General features: G+C 37.9%; 1 protein-coding gene and 1 long non-coding RNA gene across 2 annotated transcripts in view; one reads left to right on the forward strand and one right to left on the reverse strand.

The window, feature by feature from the left end:
- LOC119868210 overlaps positions 1 to 20187 on the reverse strand; it is a 70089-nt gene extending 49902 nt beyond the window's left edge. Inside the window, exons 1-2 of the long non-coding RNA XR_005385975.1 lie at positions 20056 to 20187; positions 19770 to 19948 (exon numbers count right to left, since the gene is read on the reverse strand). This is a non-coding gene — a long non-coding RNA (uncharacterized LOC119868210). The remainder of the gene's footprint in view (positions 1 to 19769; positions 19949 to 20055) is intronic.
- Positions 20188 to 20663: 476 nt separating this feature from the next.
- Positions 20664 to 22031, forward strand: TGIF2LX (TGFB induced factor homeobox 2 like X-linked). Its single transcript, XM_038586554.1, has one exon. The coding sequence runs from the start codon at positions 20829 to 20831 to the stop codon at positions 21540 to 21542; it is 714 nt and encodes a 237-aa protein (XP_038442482.1). The 5' UTR covers positions 20664 to 20828; the 3' UTR covers positions 21543 to 22031.
- Positions 22032 to 27601: the final 5570 nt, after the last annotated feature.

Raw genomic sequence — 27601 nt, forward strand, 5'->3', positions numbered from 1 at the left:
CAGTGAAATGGAAGGACACCTGCACCCCAATGTTTATAGCAGCAATGTCCACAATAGCCAAACTGTGGAAGGAGCCTCAGTGTCCATCGAAAGAAAAATGGATAAAGAAGATGTGGTTTATGTATACAATGGAATATTACTCAGCCATTAGAAATGACGAATTCCCACCATTAGCTTCAAGGTGGATAGAACAGGAGGTCATTATGCTGAGTAAAGTAAGTCAATCGAAGAAAGAAGCTTTATATGGTTTCAATCCTTTGGGGAATATATAAAATAGTGAAAGGGATTAAAGGGGAAAGAGAGACAATAAGTTGGAAATATCAGAGTGGGTGACAGAACATGACAGACTCCTAATTCTGGGAAACAAACAAGGGGTAGTGGATGGGAAGGTGGGAAGGGGAATAGGTTACTGGGTGATGGGCACTGAAGGGAGCACATGACAGGATGAGCACTTGGTGTTATACTATATGTTGCCACATTGAACTCCAATAAAAATATACAAATAAAATAAAATAAAATATATAATATAAGTAAGCCACAAGAATTTTAAAAATACAGCTTAGATAATAGAGTGAGTACTCTTGTAATAATTTTGTATGGGGAAAGGTGGTGATTACACTTCTCGTGGGGAAAGCTGAGTAATGTACAGAATTGTTGAATCACTAAGTTGTAGCCCTGAAATAATGTAACATTTTGTGTTGACTATACTTGAATAAATATTAAAAAAGTAAATCCCACAGCTAATATCATCCTCAATGGGGAAATATTGAGATGTTTCCCTCAATGGCAGGGAACAGGACAGTGATGTTCACTCTCAACAGTGTTATTTAACAATACTTGAAGTCCTAGCCATAGCAATCAGACAACACAAAGAAAGAAAAGGCATACATATCAATGAGATAGAAGTAAAACTGTCACTATTTGAAGATGACAGGATGCTATATATAGAACTCCCTGAAAGACTCCATCAAAGTACTGGAAACTTGATACATGGATTCAGTGAAGTTGCAGGATAGAAAATCAACTTGCAGAAATCAGTTGCATTTCTATATACCTATAATGAAGCAGCAGAGAGAAATCAAGGACTCAATCTCATTTACAATTGAACAAAAACTTAAAGATACCTGAGAAAAACCTAATCAAAGAGGTGAAATATTGGTACTCAGAAAATATGAAACATTGATGAAAGAAATTGAATAAGACACAAAGAAATGGAAAAATATTCCATGCTCATCGATTAGATCGAATATTGTTAAAATGTATACTCTACCCAAAGCTATCTCCACATTTAATTCCATTCTTTTCAAAATAACAACAGCATTTTTTGCACTTCTAAAACAAAGAATCCTAAAATCGTATAGAACCACAAAAGAACCTGGATAGCTAATGTAACTTTGAAAAAGGAAAGCAAAGCTGGAGGGATCAAAATTACAGACTTAAAGCTATTTTACACAGGTGGAGTGATCAAGACTGTATCTATGGTACTGGCACAAAAGTGAAGTGGACAGATAGGTTAATGGAACATAGTCTGAACAGTGCAGGAGACAATTAAAAAAGAAAACTAAAAGGCAACCTATGAAATGGAAGAAGAGATTTGCAAATGACATATCTGATAGGGGATTCATATCCAAAATATCTAAAGATCTTCTAAAACTCAAGACACAAAAAACAATAATCCATTCAAAGCATGACAGAAAACATGAATATACATTTTTCCAGAGAAGATTTCCAGATGGCCAACAGACAACTGAAAATATGCTCAACATCACTCAAGATCAGATAAATACAAATTAGAACCACAATGAGATGTCACCTTATACCTGTCAGAATTGCTAAAATTAGCAGGATTGCAAACAGGTGTAACCTGTTATATAACCTGCAACCAAAGTGCTTCCATACTTGAATGAATAAAGAAAATATGATATATATAATATCACATCATATCATAATATATATAACTAGTATTAACATTATAATATTAAGAAAATATTAGCTATAAAAAGAATGAGAGCTTGGATGGACCTAGAGGGTATAATGCTAAGTGAAGTAAACCAATCTGAGAAAGACAAATGCTATAAGATTTCAATCAAGTGTAGAATTTTAGAAACAAAACAAATAAAAGAATAAAGAGATACAAAAACCTGGCTCTTAAATACAGAGAAAAAACTTGTGGTTATCAAAGGGCAGATGGGTAGGTGGATGGATGAAATAATGGGATTGAGTATAATTATCTTGGTTACCACTTAGTAATTTACAGAATTGTTGAATAATTATGTTGTACACCTGAAACTAATATAAGTGTATATTAATCATATTTCAATTAATATAATATAATGTAATTAATAACATTTTAATAATATAATAATTATATCAACAAATGTAGAAAACAACATTTGAAAGAAATGGAATAACTATTCATGATAAAATCTCTCAGAAAAATAGTAATATTAGGGAATGTTATCAACTTCATAAAGAAGATGTACAAAAATCATATAGGTTACATTATTCTTAATTTTGAAAAACTTGGAGCTTTTACGATAAAGTCAAGAACAAGGAAATAATATTTATTCTCATCATTCTTTTTCAACATTATATTAGTAGTTAGCTAATGCAATTACAAGAAAATTTAAAAATATATACTAATTGGGAAGATAGACATAAAAATGGATTTGCTCACAGATAGCATGTTTGTATATATTCAAAAATGTGAAAGAATTGACAAAAAAGCTGCTGAAACTGATAAATAATTATAGCTATGTTGCCAGATACAAGTTTATTATACAAGTCAAATTCTTTCTATATGCCAGCAATGAACAATTGGAAATAAAAATTAAGAACAATAGCATTTGCATCAGTACACCCCAAAATAAAATACTTAGATATAAATCTAACAAAAATATGTACAAGATCTGTATTTAAAAAGCCTACAAGACTATGATGAAAGAAGTCACATAAAAACTAAATAAGTGGAGAGATGTTCCATGTTCATAGTTTCGATATTTTGAAACTATTAATTCTTCCTAGCTTGATTTGCAGATAAAATTCAATCTCAATCAAAATGCCCATTTTTTGGATATTAACAAACTGATTCTAATTTTAAATGGGGGATCAAAAGAACTAGAATAGACAACACAACAATTAAGACGAATAAAGTCAGAAGACTGACAGTACTCAATTTCAAGTCTTCCTATAAAGCTATAAAGATTTTAAGATAGTGTGCTGTTGGTGAAAGGAAAGGGGAATAGATTGGTGGAACAGAATAGAAGTCTGAGGTGTCAACCTATAAAATTATTGTCACCTTATCCTTGACAAAGTAGCTAAAGCTATTCAATGAAAAAAAAATAGTCTTTTCAACAAATAGTGCTGAAATAACTATATACCCACAAGCAAGCAAGGAAATCAATCAATAAATAAATATCTAGATAAATTCCTTACAATTTCACAAAAATTACCTGAAAATAGATCACAGACATAAATGTAAAATGAAAAACTTCAAAATTCTTAGAAAATAATATAGGAGAAGATCTAGATTACCCTAAATTTGGCAAATACATTTTAGATACATCATAGGTTAAATACGTGAAGGAAAGAATTGACCAGCTAGATTTGGATAATACATTTGAAAAAATCTAATATACATATTATATTTTTATATACTATATATGCATATATAATTTATATTACAGAGAGAGTTTGTGTGAACTTGGAGAATGGCTGGGGGGAGGTGGAGAGGGAGAAAGAAACTGAAGCAGACCCTGGGCTCAGTGCAGTTTGACATGGGCCTGGAACCTATGACCAGGAGATCATGACCTGAGCGGAAAACAAAAGTCAGACTCTTAACCGAATGAAACACCCATGTCCCCCCAAATCATATATCTGATCAAGGACTGATTCTTAAAGTTACAAACAACTTTTAAAATTTAACAATAAGGAAACAAATGACTTGATCAAAACTTAGGCAAAATATCTGAATAGACACTTCACCATAGATATATATGACATAATACAATTTTATGTAAATACAACGTAAAAATGGGTACTGAGTCAAATATTTTCAAAAACTATATTTATGAACATTGGGGTACAGGTGTCCCAGCATTTCACTACATCAATGAAGGGGAGGTGGGTGGGGGGGATGAGGTAACTGGATGATGGGCAATAAGGAGGGTACTTGATGGGATGAGCACTGAGTGTTATACTGTATGTTGGCAAATTGAATTCAAATAAAAATAAACAGGGCAATATGGCAGAAGAATAGGGTTCCCCAAATCACCTGTCCCCACCAAAATACCTAGATAACCTTTTTGCATCCTGAAAATCAACGAATTTGGCCTGAGATTTAAAGAGAGAACAGCTGGAATGCTACAGTGAGAAGAGTTCGTGCTTCTATCCAGGTAGGAAGACGGGGGGTGGGGGGGTGGGGAGAAATAAAGAAACAAAAGGCATCCAAGGGGGAGGGGCCCCGCGAGGAGCCAGGCTATGGTCACAGGGTGAGTGCCCCCAGGACAGGAAAGCTCCGTCCCAGAGAAACAGGAGCTTCACCAATCTTCCCGGGCGGAAAGGCGCCCACAGGGAGTTAGAGCAGGACCCCAGGAGGGTGGGGATGCCCTCAGGCTCCCTAGGACACTAACAGACACCAGCACCCCGGGGAGAGTGCTCTGAGCTCCCTAAAGGGCTGCAGCGCGAACACGCATTGACGCAGGAGCAGCTCGGAGGGGCTCAGGCAGCGGCTCTGCAGAGATGGGGCTAGGCGGCTGGGATCCCGAATCCAACAGCGCAGGCCCGGGAGCACAGGGACCCTGGGACACAGCTCAGGATCCGGCCTCCCCCCGCGACAGGCAGAGGCCGGGAGGTCCCAGGACAGCAAGGACGCTCCTGTCCCGAGCTGAGCAGATCAGCGGCCCCGCCCCCAGAGCCTCCAGGCCCTGCAGACCGAGAGCTCTGTAGTTACTGCGGGAGCTGAATCCAGGGCTCCAGAGCTGGCTGCCGCCACTGTTGTTGTTCCTCCTGGGGCCACACTGGGTAAAAAACCCCCACTGAGCCCTGCACCAGGCAGGGGGCAGAGAAGCTCCCCCAAGTGCTAACACCTGAAAATCAACACAATAGGCACCTCCCCCAGAAGACCAACTAGACGGACAACTTCCAGGGGAACTCAAGGGACGTAAAGTACACAGAATACAGAAGATACTCCCTCGTGTTGTTTTTGTTTTTTGGTTTGTTTGTTTGTTTGTTTTGCTTTTTGATTTCTGTTTGCTTCCCCCACCCTTTTTTTCCTTCCTTTCTTTCTTTTTCTTTCCTTTTTCTTCTCTTCTTTTTTCTTCCTTTTTTTTCTTTTTCTCTTTTCTTTCCTTCTTTTTCTCCTCTTTTTTTCTCCTTTTCCCAATACAACTTGCTTTTGGCCACTCTGCACTGAGCAAAATGACTAGAAGGAAAACCCACCTCAAAAGAAAGAATCAGAAACAGTCCTCTCTCCCACAGAGTTACAAAATCTGGATTACAATTCAATGTCAGAAAGCCAATTCAGAAGCACTATTATAAAGCTACTGGTGGCTCTAGAAAAAAAGCATAAAAGACTCAAGAGACTTCATAACTGCAGAATTTAGATCTACTCAGGCAGAAATTAAAAATCAATTGAATGAGATGCAATCCAAACTAGAAGTCCTAACGACGAGGGTTAACGAGGTGGAAGAACGAGTGAGTGACATAGAAGACAAGTTGATAGCAAAGAGGGAAACTGAGGAAAAAAGAGACAAACAATTAAACGACCATGAAGATAGATTAAGAGAAATAAACAACAGCCTGAGGAAGAAAAACCTACATTTAATTGGGGTTCCCGAGGGCGCCGAAAGGGACAGAGGGCCAGAATATGTATTTGAACAAATCATAGCTGAAAACTTTCCTAATCTGAGAAGGGAAACAGCCATTCATATCCAGGAAATAGAGAGATCCCCCCCTAAAATCAATAAAAACCGTTCAACACCTTGACATTTAATAGTTAAGCTTGGAAATTCCAAAGATAAAGAGAAGATCCTTAAAGCAGCAAGAGAGAAGAAATCCCTGACTTTTATGGGGAGGAGTATTAGGGTAACAGCAGACCTGTCCACAGAGACATGGCAGGCCAGAAAGGGCTGGCAGGATATATTCAGGGTCCTAAATGAGAAGAACATGCAACCAAGAATACTTTATCCAGCAAGGCTCTCATTCAAAATGGAAGGAGAGATAAAGAGCTTCCAAGACAGGCAGGAACTGAAAGAATATGTGACCTCAAACCAGCTCCGCAAGAAATTTTAAGGGGGACTCTTAAAATTCCGCTTTAAGAAGAAGTCCAGTGGAACAATCCACAAAAACAAGGGCTGAATAGATATTATGATGACACTAAACTCATATCTGTCAATAGTAACTCTGAACGTGAACGGGCTAAATGACCTCATCAAAAGGCTCAGGGTTTCAGACTGGATAAAAAAGCAGGACCCATCTATTTGCTGTCTACAAGAGACTCATTTTAGACAGAAGGACACCTACAGCCTGAAAAGAAAAGGTTGGAGAACCATTTACCATTCAAATAGTCCTCAAAAGAAAGCAGGGGTAGCCATCCTTATATCAGATAAACTAAAATTTACCCCTAAGACTGTAGTGAGAGATGAAGAGGGACACTATATCATACTTAAAGGATCTATCCAACAAGAGGACTTAACAATCCTCAATATATATGCCCTGAATGTGGGAGCTGCCAAATATATAAATCAATTAATAACCAAAGTGAAGAAATACTTACATAATAATACACTTATACCTGGTGACTTCAATATAGTCCTTTCTATACTCGATAGGTCTTCTAAGCACAACATCTCCAAAGAAACGAGAGCTTTAAATGATACCCTGAACCGATGGATTTCACAGATATCTACAGAACTTTACATCCAAACACAACTGAATACACATTCTTCTCAAGTGCACATGGAACTTTCTCCAGAATAAACCACATACTGGGTCACAAATCGGGTCTGAACTGATACCAAAAGATTGGGATTGGCCCCTGCATATTCTCAGACCATAATGCCTTGAAATTAGAACTAAATTACAAGAAGAAGTTTGGAAGGACCTCAAACACTTGGTGGTTAAGGCCCATCCTGCTAAAAGATGAAAGGGTCGGGATCCCTGGGTGGCGCAGCGGTTTGGCGCCTGCCTTTGGCCCAGGGCATGATCCTGGAGACCCGGGATCGAATCCCACATCGGGCTCCCGGTGCATGGAGCCTGCTTCTCCCTCTGCCTGTGTCTCTGCCTCTCTCTCTCTCTCTGTGACTATCATAAAAAAAATAAATAAATAAATATTAAAAAAAAAAGATGAAAGGGTCAACCAGGAAATTAAGGAAGAATTAAAAAGATTCATGGAAACTAATGAAAATGAAGATGCAACCATTCAAAATCTTTGGGATGCAGCAAAAGCAGTCCTGAGGGGGAAATACATTACAATACAAACATCCATTCAAAAACTGGGAAGAACTCAAATACAAAAGCTAACATTACACCTAAAGGATCTAGAGACAAAACAGCAAATAGATCCTACACCCAGCAGAAGACGAGAGTTCATTAAAATTCGAGCAGAACTCAAGGAAATCGAGTCCAGAAGAAATGTGGAACAGATCAACAGAACCAGGAGTTGGTTCTTTGAAAGAATTAATAAGATAGATAAACCATTAGCCAGCCTTATTATAAAGAAGAGAGAGAAGACTCAAATTAATAAAATCATGAATGAGAAAGTTGAGATCACTACCAACATCAAGGAAATACAAACGATTTTAAAAACATATTGTGAACAGCTATACGCCAATAAATTTGGCAATCTAGAAGAAATGGACGCATTTCTGGAAAGCCACAAACTACCAAAACTGGAACAGGAAGAAATAAAAAACCTGAACAGGCCAATAACTAGGGAGGAAATTGAAGCAGTCATCAAAAACCTCCCAGGACACAAAAGTCCAGGACCAGATGGCTTCCCAGGGAAATTCTATCAGACATTTAAAGAAGAAAACATACCTATTCTACTAAAGCTGTTTGATAAGATAGAAAGAGATGGAGTACTTCCAAATTCGTTCTATGAGGCCAGCATCCCCTTAATTCCAAAACCAGACAAAGACCCCACCAAAAAGGAGAACTACAGACCAATATCCCTGATGAACATGGATGCAAAAATTCTCAACAAGATACTGGCCAATAGGATCCAACAATACATTAAGAAAATTATTCACCATGACCAAGTAGGATTTATCCCCTCGACACAAGGCTGGTTCAACACTTGTAAAACAGTCAATGTGATTCATCATATCAGCAAGAGAAAAACAAGAAACATATTATCCTCTTAATAGATGCAGCGAAAGCCTTTGACAAAATACAGCATCCATTCCTGATCAAAACTCTTCAGAGGGTAGAGATAGAGGGACCATTCCTCGACATCTGAAAAGTCATCTACGAAAAGCCCACAGCAAATATCATTCTCAATGGGGAAACACTGGGACCTTTCCCCTAAGATCAGTAACAAGACAGGGATGTCCACTCTCACCACCGCTATTCAAAATAATACTGGAAGTCCTAGCCTCAGCAATCAGACAACAAAAAGACATTAAAGGCATTCAAATTGGCAAAGAAGTCAAACTCTCCCTCTTTGTAGATGACATGATACTCTACATAGAAAACCCAAAAGCCTCCACCCCAAGATTGCTAGAACTCATACAGCAATTTGGTAGCATGGCAGGATAAAAATAAATGCCCAGAAATCAGTGGCATTTCTATACACTAACACTGACCATGAGGAAAGAGAAATTAAGAAGTCGATCCCATTGACAATTGCACCGAAAAGCATAAGATACCTAGGAATAAACCTAACCAAAGAGGTAAAGGATCTATACCCTAAAAACTAGAGGACACTTCTGAAGAAATTGAGGAAGACACAAAGAGATGGAAAAATATTCCATGCTCATGGATTGGCAGAATTAATATTGTGAAAATGTCAATGTTACCCAGGGCAATTTACACGTTTAATGTTATCCCTATTAAAATACCATGGACTTTCTTCAGAGAGTTATAACAAATTATTTTAAGATTTGTGTCGAATCAGAAAAGACCTGGAATAGCCAAGTGAATTTTAAAAAAGAAAACCATACCTGGGGGCATCACAATGCCAGATTTCAGGTTGTACTACAAAGCTGTGGTCATCGAGACAGTGTGGTACTGGCACAAAAACAGACACATAGATCAATGGAACAGAATAAAGAACCCAGAAGTGGATCCTGAATTTTATGGCCAACTAATATTCGATAATGGAGGAAAGACTATCCATTGGAAGAAAGACAGTCTCTTCAATAAATGGTGCTGGGAAAATTGGACATCCACATGCAGAAGAATGAAACTAGACCACTCTCTTGCACCATACACAAAGATAAACTCAAAAGGGATGAAATATCTAAATGTGAGACAAGATTCCATCAAAATCCTAGAGGAGAACACAGGCAACACCCTTTTTGAACTCAGCCACAGCAACTTCTTGCAAGATACATCCACGAAGGCAAAAGAAACAAAAGCAAAAATGAACTATTGGGACTTCATCAAGATAAGAAGCTTTTGCACAGCAAAGGATACAGTCAACAAAACTCAAAGACAATCTAGAATGGGAGAAGATATTTGCAAATGACATATCAGATAAAGGGCTAATTTCAAAGATCTATAAAGAAATTATTAAACTCAACACCAAAGAAACAAACAACCCAATCTTGAAATGGGCAAAAGACATGAACAGAAATCTCACAGAGGAAGACAGACATGGCCAGCAAGCACATGAGAAAATGCTCTGCATCACTTGCCATCAGGGAAATACAAATCAATACCACAATGAGATCCCACCTCACACCAGTCAGAATGGGGAAAATTAACACGGCAGGAAACCACAAATTTTGGAGAGGATGTGGAGAAAAGGGAACCCTCTTACACTGTTGGTGGGAATGTGAACTGGTGCAGCCACTCTGGAAAACTGTGTGGAGGTTCCTCAAAGTGTTAAAAATAGACCTGCCCCGGGATCCTTGGGTGGCGCAGTGGTTTAGCGCCTGCCTTTCGCCCAGGGCGCGATCCTGGAGACCCGGGATCGAATCCCACGTCGGGCTCCCGGTGCATGGAGCCTGCTTCTCCCTCTGCCTGTGTCTCTGCCTCTCTCTCTCTCTGTGACTATCATAAATAAATAAAAATTAAAAAAAAAATTAAAAAAAAAAATAGACCTGCCCTACGACCCAGCTATTGCACTGTTGGGGATTTACCCCAAAGATACAGATGCAATGAAACGCCAGGACACCTGCACCCCGATGTTTATAGCAGCAATGGCCACAATAGCCAAACTGTGGAAGGAGCCTCGGTGTCTGTCGAAATGTGAATGGATAAAGAAGATGTGGTTTATGTATACAATGGAATATTACTCAGCCATTAGAATCGACAAATACCCACCATTTGCTTCAACGTGGATGGAACTGGAGGGTATTATGCTGAGTGAAATAAGTCAATCGGTGAAGGACAAACATATGGTCTCAGTCATTTGGGGAATATAAATAATAGTGAAAGGGAATATAAGGGAAGGGAGAAGAAATGTGTGGGAAATATGAGAAAGGGAGACAGCACATAAAAACTCCTAACTCTGGGAAACGAACTAGGGGTGGTGGAAGGGGAGGAGGGTGGGGGATGGGGTGAATGGGTGACAGGCACTGAGGGGGGCACTTGATGGGATGTGCACTGGGTTTTATTCTGTTATGTTGGTAAATTGAACACCAATAAAAATAAATTTATTATAAAAAATAAAAAATCCAAAAATTAAATATAAATATTTAACAAATGATTTGCAAATCAGATATCTACTAAGCTACTTGCATTTCAATTAAATAAAAATACTTTATAACTCAATAGTAATACAGACATAATTTCTTTTAGTATATGAAACTTGTACAAAACATTAAAAAATGTATAGATGATAGCCAAGGACAAGAAACAATGCTTTATTTCTAAGGACAGCAAACTATGGCTTTTTTAACCAAATAAAGCTTATTTTTACAAATAAGGTTATATTGTACATAGCATTGCTCAATTTTTTACTATTCATGATGGCTGTTTTGCAGTACAATTACAGAATCGAGTAGTGCCTAAGAGGCTTTATGACTTTCAATGCCAAAAATATCTACTATTTGGGTATTTAAAGAAAATATTTGGCAACCCTTGTTTACATCATTACTCAGAAAATAAATACATATTTTTTAAAAAGTTAGATATACTTCATACCCCATCAAATAATGAAAGTTAAAGAAACTGTCAATTGCATGTGATGGCAAGTATATAGATCAAATGGAGCTATCAAAAACTGCTGATGGAAATGTAAAGTGGTACAATTATTTTGGAAAACAGCCCACTTTTCCTTTTTTTAAAATTATTTATGGCTTAAATTTGAAAAATTGTACAGAGTTCCTGTGTGCTTTTAAGTCAGTTTACCATAATAATACCTTTAAAATAATAGCACTTTATCAAAATGACTTTGACTTTTGTATAATGCTAGTAACTGAAGTACAGATTTTATTCATATTTTAACATTTTATTGTAGTTGCTTGTGAATACAGAGATAGATGGCATAAGAAAATTAATTTCAAAACTTCAAAGGCATTAATAACAGTAAGAGTGTGTTGAATATTTGAGAGAGGTAGTTTTCTTAGTGTTTTCTCTTTACCCTGATGACTGGAGCAGAATCCTAGGACAGAAGTATTAGCCACCTTTCACTAGCCAACTTTTGAACAATATTGAAAAATAGGCAATTTTACTCCACATGTGCAGGTTCTTATTGAGGCACTTGAAGATTCCTGAATAAGTCAAGAGTCACAGTAACTTCCCAAGTGCCTTTTCCACCTTTGTTGATAGTAGTAAAATGTTTCAGATTCCCACTGTGCAGACCTCTCTTCCTACTGCTAAGTGTTGGGAGACTAAGGGATTTCAGGCTCTTAGGCTCTGTAATTCTTCATTCTTCATACCTATTTGTGAATATAACATTTAATTCTGAGGAGTCTTTCCTGACCCCCGATCATATATATAAGGATTTCCCAAAAATGTTAATTTTATATAAAATGTGTGGTCTTCTTAACTCTCAATATAATGAGGATTTATTTTTTATGTATATCTTTTTTTATTGGAGTTTGATTTGCCAACATATAGTATGACACCCAGTGGTCATCCTATCAAGTGCCCTTCTCAGGGCCCATTGCCCAGTCACCCCATCCCCCCACCCGCCTCCCCTTCCACTACCCCTTGTTCATTTCCCAGAGTTAGGAGTTTCTCATGGTTTGTCACCCTCTCTCATTTTTCCCACTCATTTTCTCTCCTTTCCCCTATAACCCCTTTCGCTATTTTTATATTCCCCATATGAATGAAACCATATAATGTCTGTCCCTCTCTGATTGACTTACTTCACTCAGCATAATACCTTCCCATTCCATCCACGTTTGAAGCAAATGTTGGGTATTCATAATTTCTAAAGGCTGAGTAATATTCATATATATATATATATATATATATAATTATAGATATCTTTCAATGGACACAGAATTTCCTTCTACAGTTTGGCTATTATGGACATTGTTGCTATAAACATTGGGGTGCAGGTGTCCCGGTGTTTCATTGCATCTGTATCTTTAGGGTAAATCCCTAGTTGTTCAATTGCTGGGTCATAGGGTAGCTCTATTTTTAACTCTTTGAGGAACGTTCACACAGTTTTCCAGAGCGGCTGTCCCAGTTCACATTCCCAGCAACAATGCAAGAGGGTTCCCCTTTCTCCACATCCTCTCCAACATTCGTTTCCTTCTTGTTAATTTTCCCCATTCTCATTGGTGTGAGGTGGTATCTCATTGTGGTTTTGATTTGGATTTCCCTGATGGCAAGTGATGCGGAGCATTTTCTAATATGCTTGTTGGCCATGTCTATGTCTCCTTTGGTGAAATTTCTGAGGATTTAATTTTGTATTTTTTTTTTGTATCCACAAGAACACACAGACACAGACAAAAGCACACTGCATGTTTATATGTATATATGTACTTTGTTTTCTTTATCTTTCCTTTTTCCTAAACAATGATAATTTGCATGCCATTTTTAATTGTTCTTTTCATATTCCACACTCACCCACCTTGATGTATGTCTATGCCATCAAAATTAATTGCTAGCTTCTCATCAATTGTAAAGAAGTATCTCTTTATTTAACCAATCCCATTATGCTGGAAATCTGTTTTTAATTTTTACAAGTATATTTAATTCTTTAAAAACGGTTTTGTATATTTAATCTCTATAATATTATCAAATATTTTCCTTGTGTTCAATTTCTTGAATAATCCTGGGTTAAACAGGGACGCCTGGGTGGCTCAGTGGTTGGGCACCCCCACTTGGGGGTGCCCAGAGGGAGCAAGCTTCTCTCTCTGCCTGTGTCTCTGTCTCTCAGTGTGTCTCTCATGAATGAACAAATAAAATCTTTAAAAAAACAGCTCTAAAAAGGCTGCCCTTTTGTACTACTACCAGAAGTATATCAATATATTTATTACAACATATAGCTCTCAAAAATATGTTCTTTAGAATCTACTTGGTCTTTGGTAATTTGATAGGAGAAAACCATACCAAATGTTTTATATGCTTCTTTTGATTACTATGAAAGCTAATCAAATTTTAATTTATTTATTGTCCATTTGTATTTATTCTTTGTTAAATTGCCCATATTTTTTGTTCACTTTTCCTATTTGAGTGACCTACTCTGTATTGATTTGTAGGGGACATGAAAATGATAAATAGACTAAAAACTTGCCTGCCATATACATTGTCAATATATATATTTTACCATTTGTCATTTTTAAAAATGTATGCTTTTAAAAGTTTTTGTTTGGCTACAGGTTGGGATCTTTCATACAACAGTTTCTAATTAATATTTATATATTCACATTTAACAATCTTTACACTTGTGATGCCTTTATCTCAATTGTGCATGAAAATGTGTGTGTGTGTATGCACATGCACAATAGATAAAATTCCTAATACCCAACTTCATACTTAATGATAAAGCAAAATTATTCCTTTTTTCACAGGCCAGTCACTTATCCCAACTTTTCCTTTCTTCTACGGTCTGCTCACTCTCACCTTAATTCCTCATAATTAAAGGGATTTGCCAGGATTCTTCATACTTTCTACCTATACCACTCTATCAATATAATGACTTTAAAGATGGCTTCCTGGGTGGTTCTTCAATTTATTTAAAACTAAAGTATCTGGCAGAAAGTATCCAAAGTTTGTGGTACATTTTTGGCAACACCCATTATTTTCAGTATGAATAGGCATCTTCATCAATAATATGAAAAGCCATACCAATTATATACACAGTACCATTAAGTCCTTGAGCCTATTGCCATATTCTGTTTGTTTCATTGATCTGTTTATGCCTGTATATCACACTGTTTTAATTACTTTCTATTTTAAAATATAGTATACTGTCTAGTTGGAGAAATGTTTCCACATTATTTCATTCTTTCTCAAAAAATGCCACAATATATCACACATTTATCCCACCATATTAATTTTAGAATTATTTTTCCACAAGTATAAGGTAAGTGGTTAAAGGAGGTTGACAGTACTTGTATTTTGATTGAAAAAAGACACAAAGAAATATTTAAAGAAAATTGACATAATTACAATATTGAGATTTCCTACCCAAGAAATAAATGATTTTGCAATTTATTAACATCTCATTTTATGTTCTTAAATAGAATTTAAATTTTGTTTCAGTACGATCCCTGAATAATACTTTCTAATTTTATTCCTAGACATTTTATATCTTTATTCTTGTTATGATTATGAAGTAGATAATTTCCCCAATATATTTTCTAAATGATAATTATTGGTGTATGTTAAAGTTTATAGTGTGTTTTTTTGTAACTGGCTACATCACCTAACTCTTATTATTTGTAATAGTTTCTCAATCGATTTTTAAATATTTCCTAAATGGCTCATCATACCATCAACTAATCATTCTATTTTATTTCCTTTTCTTACATATATTACAAATTTTTTATTAATTCCATTGGCTTCAATGTCTAAACAATGATACAGTCGTGAAAATAGATACTTTTTCCTTGCTCATGAAATAAAAAGAATAATTTTTACTACTAAGTATGAATTGGGGTATTGGTGATTTTATCTCCTTACAAATCTGAGTTAGGCTAAGAAAGTGTTAGTTGAATTTACCAGAACGTTCTACATTTTCTCTTCCTAACTTGTCAACACTCCTTCAATTTGGGGAGGTTTTTTTTTAAGATTCTTGTTATTATTCAGTAGAGAGAGAGAGAGAGAGAGATGCAGAGACACAGGCAGAGGTAGAAGTAGGCTCCATGCAGGTAGCCTGACGTGGGACTCGATCCAGGGTCTCCAGGATCACGCCCTGGGCTGAAGGTGGAGCTAAACCACTAAGCCACCAGAGCTGCCCTATTTGGGAAGTTTTTTGATGGCTTCCTGAATATTCCTTCAATCCATTTCAAAGTGTAAAGTATCTGGCAGAAATTATCCAGATACTTTACAGTATGATAAAGTCTATGCACTTAACATACTCTATTTTCAGACTTGGCAAAGTCCCATTACCACAGCATCAATTTTTGCTTCTTTTATATCACTGTGTTTTGTTTGAGGAAATGTTTTTTTTTGTTTGTTTGTTTTAGGTTTAGTTTTTGGCTTTTTGTTGCTTTTCTCAATTTTCCTTTGCATTATTTCATTTCCTGGAAGTAAAAATTTAAGCTATTCTTTTTTTAACTCTACAGATAGACTAACGTAATTTAGAAAGTAGAACACTCAAACTGATATTGAATTATAAGTAGATTACCAGAAATGATAAGCAGCAAGGTATAAAAGACTTCAGTCTTGCCGTGCTTTACATAATTTGAAAATTAAGCTGCATATTACAGCATAATACCATGTTCACTTATTATACAATCATGAGAAGACACTTTTTCAGAGTTATATGCAAATAAATCATTGCTTATAGATATACAACATTATTTTCAATAAGATCCCATGATATTCTATGTTGGAGGAACCAATGAAGGAAGAAAAAATCTCATAGAAATCATTTAAATAATTTGAGCTCCTTAGAAATTTTAAAGAATTGGATGAAAAGAATACCTCACTGTCTTAAATATCTTTTTAATTCATATTTTGCATCCTCAAAAACTTAAAGAAAGGCAACCAGATTCTATACAGTGTTTCTATGGTTACATCATGAAACAAAATCATGTTTTTTTAGATTGTTATTAAAGGGTTTCTTACTAATTTTTATCACCTTACTTTCCAGATTTTTCTATATACCTATAGGTAGTTTTAAAGGAAAAAAATCTCCCAATTGCTAGGGGATAATTTTGAACCACCATGATATTCCTTTTCAAGGAGATTAATAAAGGAGTCATTAAAAATCAGGAATGTAGGATTCGCGCTCCCGGGCCGCGCAACCCCCTCCGCGCAGCTGCCGCCCGAGCCCCTCCGAGCTGCTCCTGGAACCGCGCAGCCCCCTCTGCACGGAGCCTCTTCCTCTGCCCGAGCCCCTCCGAGCTGCTCCCGGGGCCGCGCAGCCCCCTCCGCGGAGCCGCCGCCCGAGCCCCTCCGAGCTGCTCCGTGTCCCGCCGGGTCCCGCCGTGCGCTGCAGCCCTTAGGGAGCTCGGCGCACTCTCCTGGGCTCGCAGTTGCTCCAAAAAGGAGAATTACAGACCAATATCCCTGATGAACATGGATGCAAAAATTCTCAACAAGATACTGGCCAATAGGATCCAACAGTACATTAAGAAAATTATTCACCATGACCAAGTAGGATTTATCCCTGGGACACAAGGCTGGTTCAACACCCGTAAAACAATCAATGTGATTCATCATATCAGCAAGAGAAAAACCAAGAACCATATGATCCTCTCATTGGATGCAGAGAAAGCATTTGACAAAATACAGCATCCATTCCTGATCAAAACTCTTCAGAGTGTAGGGATAGAGGGAACATTCCTCGACATCTTAAAAGCCATCTATGAAAAGCCCACAGCAAATATCATTCTCAATGGGGAAGCACTGGGAGCCTTTCCCCTAAGATCAGGAACAAAACAGGGATGTCCACTCTCACCACTGCTGTTCAACATAGTACTGGAAGTCCTAGCCTCAGCAATCAGACAACAAAAAGACATTAAAGGCATTCACATTGGCAAAGAAGAAGTCAAACTCTCCCTCTTCGCCGATGACATGATACTCTACATAGAAAACCCAAAAGTCGCCACCCCAAGATTGCTAGAACTCATACAGCAATTTGGTAGCGTGGCAGGATACAAAATCAATGCCCAGAAGTCAGTGGCATTTCTATACACTAACAATGAGACTGAAGAAAGAGAAATTAAGGAGTCAATCCCATTTACAATTGCACCCAAAAGCATAAGATACCTAGGAATAAACCTAACCAAAGATGTAAAGGATCTATACCCTCAAAACTATAGAACACTTCTGAAAGAAATTGAGGAAGACACAAAGAGATGGAAAAATATTCCATGCTCATGGATTGGCAGAATTAATATTGTGAAAATGTCAATGTTACCCAGGGCAATATACACGTTTAATGCAATCCCTATCAAAATATCATGGACTTTCTTCAGAGAGTTAGAACAAATTATTTTAAGATTTGTGTGGAATCAGAAAAGACCCCAAATAGCCAGGGGAATTTTAAAAAAGAAAACCATATCTGGGGGCATCACAATGCCAGATTTCAGGTTGTACTACAAAGCTGTGGTCATCAAGACAGTGTGGTACTGGCACAAAAACAGACACATAGATCAGTGGAACAGAATAGAGAATCCAGAAGTGGACCCTGAACTTTATGGGCAACTAATATTCGATAAAGGAGGAAAGACTATCCATTGGAAGAAAGACAGTCTCTTCAATAAATGGTGCTGGGAAAATTGGACATCCACATGCAGAAGAATGAAACTAGACCACTCTCTTTCACCATACACAAAGATAAACTCAAAATGGATGAAAGATCTAAATGTGAGACAAGATTCCATCAAAATCCTAGAGAAGAACACAGGCAACACCCTTTTTGAACTCGGCCATAGTAACTTCTTGCAAGATACATCCACGAAGGCAAAAGAAACAAAAGCAAAAATGAACTATTGGGACTTCATCAAGATAAGAAGCTTTTGCACAGCAAAGGATACAGTCAACAAAACTCAAAGACAACCTACAGAATGGGAGAAGATATTTGCAAATGACATATCAGATAAAGGGCTAGTTTCCAAGATCTATAAAGAACTTATGAAACTCAACAGGAAAGAAACAAACAATCCAATCATGAAATGGGCAAAAGACATGAACAGAAATCTCACAGAGGAAGACATAGACATGGCCAACATGCATATGAGAAAATGCTCTGCATCACTTGCCATCAGGGAAATACAAATCAAAACCACAATGAGATACCACCTCACACCGGTGAGAATGGGGCAAATTTACAAGGCAGGAAACAACAAATGTTGGAGGGGATGCGGAGAAAAGGGAACCCTCTTACACTGTTGGTGGGAATGTGAACTGGTGCAGCCACTCTGGAAAACTGTGTGGAGGTTCCTCAAACAGTTAAAAATATACCTGCCCTACGACCCAGCAATTGCACTGTTGGGGATTTACCCCAAGATACAAATGCAATGAAACGCCGGGACACCTGCACCCCGATGTTTATAGCAGCAATGGCCACGATAGCCAAACTGTGGAAGGAGCCTCGGTGTCCAACGAAAGATGAATGGATAAAGAAGATGTGGTTTATGTATACAATGGAATATTACTCAGCTATTAGAAATGACAAATACCCACCATTTGCTTCAGCGTGGATGGAACTTGAGGGTATTATGCTGAGTGAAGTAAGTCAGTCGGAGAAGGGCAAACATTATATGTTCTCATTTATTTGGGGAATATAAATAATAGTGAAAGGGAATATAAGGGAAGGGAGAAGAAATGTGTGGGGAATATCAGAAAGGGAGACAGAACGTAAAGACTGCTAACTCTGGGAAACGAACTAGGGGTGGTGGAAGGGGAGGAGGGCGGGGGGTGGGAGTGAATGGGTGACGGGCACTGGGGGTTATTCTGTATGTTAGTAAATTGAACACCAATAAAAAATAAATTAAATAAAAATCAGGAATGTAGATCTTGTCATTTAGAATAAATCAGTGATTTTAAATATGTGCAATTCTGTCAATCCTTCAGCAGACACCTGAATCACAGAAATACAAAAATATTATACAAGCAACAAGTGATGGAGGATATGTTACTAGAAATCATAATGGCAGACAAGAGTAGTTTCAGAGAGCATGGGCTGGGCATGTATTGGTAGGAAATAACTATAGGAAATTAGTTTTCATTCTGAATAGAAAACATTCTATTAACCCAAAAGACCAATGGAAATAGTAGCACTCACAGAGTATTGCAACGAAGACCTCCAATTTAGCCAACATATGCATTCTCTGTTTGTTGGGAGCTTTGCTAAAATGACTATTAGATTTGATTGTGTATTTCAATTGGTTCCCCTTTCAATAAGTTTTAAACAATGAAAGTGCACTGGTAAGATTACTAACAGCCAAAGGATTAGTAGATAATATTCTGATGCCCAGCCCAGTGACACCAAATAAGAACTCTTAAGGGTGAAATGATATTGTCCTTACCAAATAGAAACTGTAGATTATATGTAATTCTTAAGTTGATGACCTGGAGTTTTCTTTTGAGAAACCTCTGAAATTAGCAATCAGTAATACCATAGAATATCCTTAAGAAGTCAGAGATTATGATTGTCTTCTAAGTGAATCATAGTGTTCTGAAAGAACCAGCACTTGTCTTCAGCTCTCTGAAATTAAAATGTATGATTTATAAACTATTTTCATCTGCTTCAGAGGTAATTTCTATATATTTAAACTATCAATAGAGATTTAAATAATCTAAATCTGTAATCACCATTATTTCTTGAGTCCTATCTTGCTCCATGTTTTTAAGAACTTCTGACTGAAGCTTCAAAGAGAATTATCAAACTGGATGTCATAGCCCAAAGTATAGACATAAAGATCCTGATGGCATAGTGAAGTCATATCAAAGCTGAACATTTCAAGGCCATAAAGAAAAATTGAAGGGACAGGGTGTCAAATATATATATCTAGGTAAAATTACTCTTAAATCAGCTTTAAATATGGAAGGAAGGGGTCAGAATATACCACTTAAACTCTCCTTTTATTGTGGTTAATTTTTAATAGATAAGTTACTTTTGATATATGTATATGAGCCAATACGCAAGTATAAGGAAAAAGAAGGAAGAACAATAATCAAAGTAAAGTCAAAAAGGAATGAGGAACCTATGTATCTATGTATAAGCTAGATTTAACCAATAGAATTAGAACTCATTAATTAGCAGAAACTAGTGATAACAGCAGAGAAAAATCTGGAGAGCTTTAAATTGATGAGATAAGAATAAATACATTTGAATCTATGAAAAAAGAACAGGTAAAAGAAGAACTAGGAAATGGGGGGGGAGGGGCAGCATACAGGGCACAAAGGATATGACATCACAAAGCCCACTAGCTCAAAGCAGTTACTAGCACTGTTTATCTGCTTGGGAAGCAGAAGGTGAGACTTCCCCTTAGAGAACGGCCCATGTCTTCCTCACTGGTTCTTCCAGATCCACGTTAGTCCTAACTCAGCCATTCCTAATTCCCAAAATAGTGAAGACCAGCCTCATGAGTATGGAAGACACTGAAGAAACCCCAGCAGGTAACCAAAGCCTGACTGAAGGCACCTCAGTCACATTGAATAGGGACACTGGTCCAGATAAAGTTCTTGCTTCACTAGAGGGCAAGAGGAAGAGAAAAGGGTACTTGCCAACTGAGTCAGTGAAGATCCTCCGAGACTGGCTGTATGAACACCGGTTTAAGGCCTACCCTTCAGAAGCAGAGAAGCGAATGCTGTCTGAGCAGACTAATTTGTCTTTCCTGCAGATCTCTAACTGGTTTATCAATGCCCGCAGACGTGTTCTTCCAGAAATGCTTCAACAGGATGGAAATGACCTCAACCAGACCATCATATACCACCAAAAAGGCAAGGCTGCTGATGTGACCCATGAGCAGAGCACAGATTTATCTCCACAGTCCAGGTCAGGGCCTCGAGGTCCAGACAAGATGCAGTGCCTGCCCTTGAGCCTCCTTCCAGTGGGCCAGAAGACAGAGGAGAAGCTGCTAGATTCAGAGTTGTCTCCAGGCCAGAAGCTGACCCCAAAGGCCCAGCCAAATAAAATGGTCAAGTTTTCCACTAGTGAATCCTTGCTTATGACATCTCCCAAGCCTGAGTTAACAGAGGAGTACAAGGACTTCAGTAGCTTCCAGCTGCTGGTTGATGCAGCTGTGCAAAAAGCTGCAGAACTGGAGCTACAGAAGAAACAAGAGCCCAATCCATGATGTCCAATGTCCCTGAAAAGCTCAAGTTGCCAGTCCCTTGTCTACAGTGGTAGATCCATTTATGTTCCCCCAGCTAACTCATAGTTTTACCTTTTATAGAGACATTATTCTTCCTAGGAATTTTATGAGAGCCATCACTGGCTATTAGGACTCAATTCTCTAGCTATTTCAGCGTTTCCAAATGGACTTGTCATGATTGACACTAAAGTAAAGATATCTTCTCTACTTCTACTTCTTCCTACGTTTAAAGGCTTCAGACAATCACACACCTGAGACTAGACACGGTGCTAATGAATCTTCAGAACCCTTGCTTTGTTTTTTCTAGCCAGACTTTATTGTCCTAGGACTGCTGCAGATACTGAATCACCAATCTTTCTCCCTCTCTCTAACTTTCCTTGTCAATTAGCATGAATAATGGAAAAGAAAGGCTCTATAAAAGATGACTATAACAGCACTGGCATAATTTTAATGTTGAGCTTTTTGTGAAAATATCAACTTTATGTTTTCTTTTGTAAGTTTATTGACAATCTTAAAGAGTAGCTAAATTTATGCAAGAAGTAAGCATGAGCATCAAAATACAGTGAATTCATAAACATGTTACAGATAAGGATGCACTCTTATTTGGTGTACTAGAGAAAAGTATGCAGTAAATATAGGAGAATTCTATGTGGTAATCTCCTGCTGTTGCAGTATAGTGTTAGAGAATACTTCTTTGTTTCTTTTCATTTTGTTTTGTTTTGTTTTTTGAAGGGCTTAAACAACAAATTTATTTTCCACAGTTCTGGGGCCTGGAAGTCCAATCTCAAGATGCCAACTTGATCACATTATTATGAGGGCTCATCTCTTGGTTCGTACCCAGCATCTTGTATCTTGTATGATGAAAGAAACTGGCTCTCCCGGGAGCATCTTTTATAAAGGCATTCACCCCATTCATGAGAGGTCTACCATTATGACCTAAGCCCCTCCCAAAGCCTTAGCTCAAATATAATCATTTTTGGGATGTTTTCAACACATGAATTTTAACATATGAATTGGGGGGGACACAAACATAACAGGAAATAGTAGTAATGTGTACGTGCTAAATATAAAAATATATTACCATTTAAATATGTTAAGTGTTAAATATCTATATATGTATTTAACATTTCAGTTGCTGCTTATTGTCCTTAGGATAAAATATAATTTATTTTTAAACACTTTTTTAAAATTTGAATGCAATTGACACACAATGTTGCATTACTTTCAGGGTAAGCACAATACAGTGCTTCAATTTCTCTTTATGTTATGTTCACCACAAGCATGGTTACCAACTATCACAATGCAATACTATTACAACATAATTGATTACATTCCCTATATGGTGCATTTTATTTCATGACTTATTTATTTCATAACCGGAATTCTGTACTTCCACCTTCCCTCATTCCTTTTGCCCACTGCCCCTTCTACGTCTGGTAGCCATCATTTTGTTTTCTGTATTTATAGGCTTGATTCTGCTTTTTGTTTATTCATTTGTTTTGTTTTTTAGAGTCCATATATGACTGAATCATGTGGTACCTATCTTTCTCAGTTTTACTTTACTTAACACAATACCATCTATGTTCATCAATGTTACAAGTCACAAGATCTTATTCTTTTTTACAGTGTCAATTTGCCTATTGAAGGACACTTAGGTTGCTGCCATATCTTGGCTATTATAAATAATGCTGAAATAAACATAGATGCACACAGATCTTTTTGAATTAGTGTTCTCATGTTGGGTACATAAACAGTAGTGAAATACTGGATTGCATGGTATTTGTATTCATAATTTTTTGAGGAAACTCCATAATGTTTTTTACAGTGGTTGTACTCATTTACACTCCCACCAATAGTGCAAGAGGATTCCTTTTTCTTTATATCCTCACCAACACTTGTTATTTGTTTTTTGCTTTTTCTTTTTTGCCATTCTGACAGATGTAATGTGATGTTTCATGTAGTTTTCATCTGCATTTCCATGATAATTAGCAATATTGAGCATCTTTTCATGTTTTTGTTAGCCATCTATTGGTATTCTTTAGAAAAATGTCTATTCAGGTCCTCTGCCCATCTTTTAATCAGGTAGTTTGTTTTTGAGTTGTGTATGTTCTTGATATATTTTGGATAGTAATTCTTTACTAAATATATCATTCACAAATATCTTCTCTCAGTAGATTGCTTTTTTGTTTTGTTGATGGTTTCCTCCACAGTACAGAATACTTTTATTTTTATGTAGTCTCTATACTTTATTTTTGCTTTTGCTTCTCTTGCCTTAGGAGACACACCTAAAAAAAAGAAAAAAAATGTTGCTATGGCTAATGTCAAATTAAATCACTACTTGTGTTCTTTTCTAGGATTTTCATGGTTTAAGGTCCCAAATTTAGGTCTTTATTCCATTTGGAGAGTCTATGGTGTTACAATGTGTTCCAGTTTCATTATTTTGCATGTAGCACTCCAATCTCCCCAGCACCATTTGTTGAAGAGAGTATCTTTTCCATATTGTTTGATCTTATGTCTTTTATCATAGATTAATTAAACATATATGTGTGGGTTTATTTATGGACTCTCTATTCTGTTATATTGATCTTTCTATTTTTGTGCCAGTACCATACTGTTTTGATTACTACAGTTTTGTGGTATATCTTGAAAGCTGGAACTATGATACCTTCAGCTTTGTCCTACTTCTCCACAATTATTCCGGTGATTTAAGGTCTTTTGTGTTCCCATACAAATTTTAGTATTACTTGAGCTAGTTCTGTGAAAACTGCTCTTGGTATTTAATAGGGATCACTTAGAATCTGTAGATTTCTTTAAGTAGTGTATGGACATTTTAACATTATTCTTCCAATCCATAAGCACTGAATATCTTTCATTTGGTTGTGCTGTCTTCAGTTCCTTTCATTAATGTTTTATAGTTTTAAGAATACAAGTCTTTCACCTTCCTGATAAAGTTTATTCCTAGGTATTCTATTTCTTTTGGTGCAATTGTAAAAAAAATGTTTTCTTAAATTCATTTTCTTCTTCTTTATTATTAATGTATAGAAACACTACCAATATATTCCCTATCTCTTTATTGAATATCTCACTGAATTCCTGTCTTTTCTCCAGCCTGGTGGGCATAATTACAATCATTAATTCAAATTCTTTACCAGGCATATTGTTTATCTCTATTTCATTTAGGTTTTATGGAGGTTTTGTCCCTTTTTTGGTATGTATTCTTTTGTCTCTCCATTTTACTTGACTTTCTGTGTTTGTTTCTATGGATTAGGTGGAACAGCTACTTCACCTAAGCTTGAATGAATGATTTTCTGTATGGTCATCCCCTAGGATGTGTGCTTGATAAATTTTGCTGGCTTGCTGGAGCTGTGGCTGGCATGAGCTGGTTATCCTGTGGCTAATCCACACAGTGGGTACCCTGGAAATAGTGCTAAAACTTAAATGATCATGGGTTGATGTAGTCCCTGGGCTCTTCACACATTAGGTGGCCTGATGGGACATTTAAAGCTGAAGTGGGTATAAGCTGGGTTATCCAGAGGCTATAATTAGATTGCCCTGGCAGAGCAGCCAGAGCTGAGGCAGCAAGTAGGTTGGGAAGTCTCAGTGTTTTCCATGCAGAAGGCATTCTGACAAGACATTTAAAGTGGGTGAAGTCTAGAAGGTCCTGTGGTTCTTCATTCTGAGGGTACCCTGACAGGATAGCTGAATCTGAACTTAGTGAAAACTGGGGGATCTTTGGGATACTCCCTGATAGGGATGTTCTAGCAGAGTAGTTGAAGCTAAGATGGTCTGCAGATTGGGAGGTTCTGGGGCTCTCCACGTAGAATGCACCCTAGCAGGACAGCTGAAGCTAACATGGATATAAGTGGGAGGATCCTGTGGCTTTTAGCAAACTGAACATCGTGGTAGGACAGCTAAAGCTGAAGTGGATGCAGGCTTGGGTGTCCTGGGCTTCTATGTGCTGAGGCCACCCTGACAGGACAGCTGAAGCTGAGGTAGGTACAAGGCAGGGGACTCCAGAACATTCTATGGAGGGATGCTCCCTGTAGGGTAGCTGGAACTGAGCTAGTGCATCAGCCAGGAGGTCCCTGGGCACTCTAAGCAGAGAGTGCCCTAGCAGGATAACTGAAACTGAAATGAGTGTAAGCTGAAGTGTCCCAGAGGTCTACACACAGAAGGCATCTGAGCAGAATAGCTGGAACTGAAGTGGGTATAAACTGGGGTGTTTGAAGAGTCTCCACACAGAAGATACTCTAAAGGAATGGCTATAGCCAAGGTGGGGTCTAGACCAGGAGGTGATGAGGCACTCTGTGCTAGGGGCATCCTGGCAAGACATCTAAATATAAAGTGGGCATGGGCCACTGTGATCTCTGGGCTCTCTGTGCAAATGTGTCTTGGCAAGACAGCTGAAGCTGAACTGGGTTCAAACCAGGGTCTCCCAGGGTGTTCAGTTTTGTGGGTGCCCTGGCTGGGTAACTGAAGCTATTGTTCTGTGATTTTGGGGTGTTCTACATAGAGAGAACCCTGGTGGGGTAGTTGGATCTGAAGCAAACATCAACTTGGAATGTACAAGGCCATTTAGTACTAGGATACTCTAGTAACCTGCCTGAAGCCAAAGGGGTACAGGCAAGGAATGTTTTGTGGTACTTTTTACATGTGTCAGATATAAAGTTTGGAAATAAACTGAATGCTAACCAGGGGTGTCTGAGTGTGTACCACACTATGGCTACCCTGGTGAGATCATGGGGGCTGGTGTGGGCTAGAGGCCCAGGGGTCACTGAGGTGGTATGCCAGTTAGGGCACCAGGACTGTTCCCCAGTCTGTGCTTTTAAGTTAAAAGGAATTGGAATTTTTTTTTTTTATTCATGAGAGGCACAGACAGAGAGAGAGAGAGGCAGAGACACAGGCAGAGGGAGAAGCAGGCTCCATGCAGGGAGCCCGATGTGGGACTCGATCCCGCGTCTCCGGGATCACGCCCTGGACCGAAGGCAAGCGCTAAACCGCTGAGCCACCCAGGGATCCCGAATTGGAATTTTTTAAAAAGATTTTTATTTATTTATTCATGGGAGACACAGAATGAGAGAGAGAAGCAGAGGGAGAAACAGGCCCCATGCAGGAAGCCTCATGTGGGATTCAATCCTGGGACTCCAGGATCACTCCCTGGGCCGAAGGCAGGCACTAAACCACTGAGCCACCTGGGGATCCCATGGAATTGGAAATTTGAAGCTAATAAATCTATTTAATATGACTGGCTTTCTTTTTAGACATATACTTAGGTATAAAATAAAGTCTACACATACAAATCATAAGCTCAAATCTAGATTTGAATTTTCACATATTACGTGTATGAAAATATTTTAGAACAACAGAAAAAGAGGCTAGAAGGTGGCAGAGTAAGAGGATTATAAGATCACCTCATCACACAAATAAAACTAGATAGTACTAACATCAGTGTAAATAAACCAGAAAACGACCCAAATCATGGCAGAAGAAAATACACAACTAAAAGTGGAGAAAATGCCACATAGAAGGAAGGAAAGGGTAAAGAAGTTCTATAGACAGGGTTGGAGATGCTATTGGGAATTAAACAGACCATAGCCATCCACTGGAGGAAGGGAGCTTCTTTCTGGTGCTGGGAAGGGAGAGAATCAGACAAAAAGATAAGAGAGCCTGCACCGGGAAGACTAACCCTTGTAATATTTGGCTTTGAAAGCCAGAGAGGCCAATTTTATGAGTTCTTACAACCAGCAGGACTTTTAGTCTAGAATTTTAAAAATCAGCACGCTTGCTTCTGAGAGAACCTGAAGAATGATAGGAAGCTGAGTCCCCAACCTTAAAGAGACAGCACAGCAAATAGTTGGCAGAGAAACAACTTAGAAGAAGCAAATTGAAAAATTCCAGGGGGCACACTTCTTGTGGCTTTTGCCCTTCCTGCTCTATGGCCATGCTCCTGATCATCACTTTAGAAGAAATCACTGGATCCTAAACTCAGGGTTGGGTCCGACAGCCTCAGGTTCTCCCAGCCCAGCACGGATCATCTGGAA

This window comes from Canis lupus, chromosome X, assembly GCF_011100685.1.
Source record: "Canis lupus familiaris isolate Mischka breed German Shepherd chromosome X, alternate assembly UU_Cfam_GSD_1.0, whole genome shotgun sequence".
In the NCBI taxonomy this organism is placed as follows: domain Eukaryota; kingdom Metazoa; phylum Chordata; class Mammalia; order Carnivora; family Canidae; genus Canis; species Canis lupus.

Excerpts from the sequence above, each read along its gene's own strand:
- TGIF2LX (XM_038586554.1), top strand. The coding sequence starts at position 20,829 with ATGAGTATGGAAGACACTGAAGAAACCCCAGCAGGTAACCAAAGCCTG.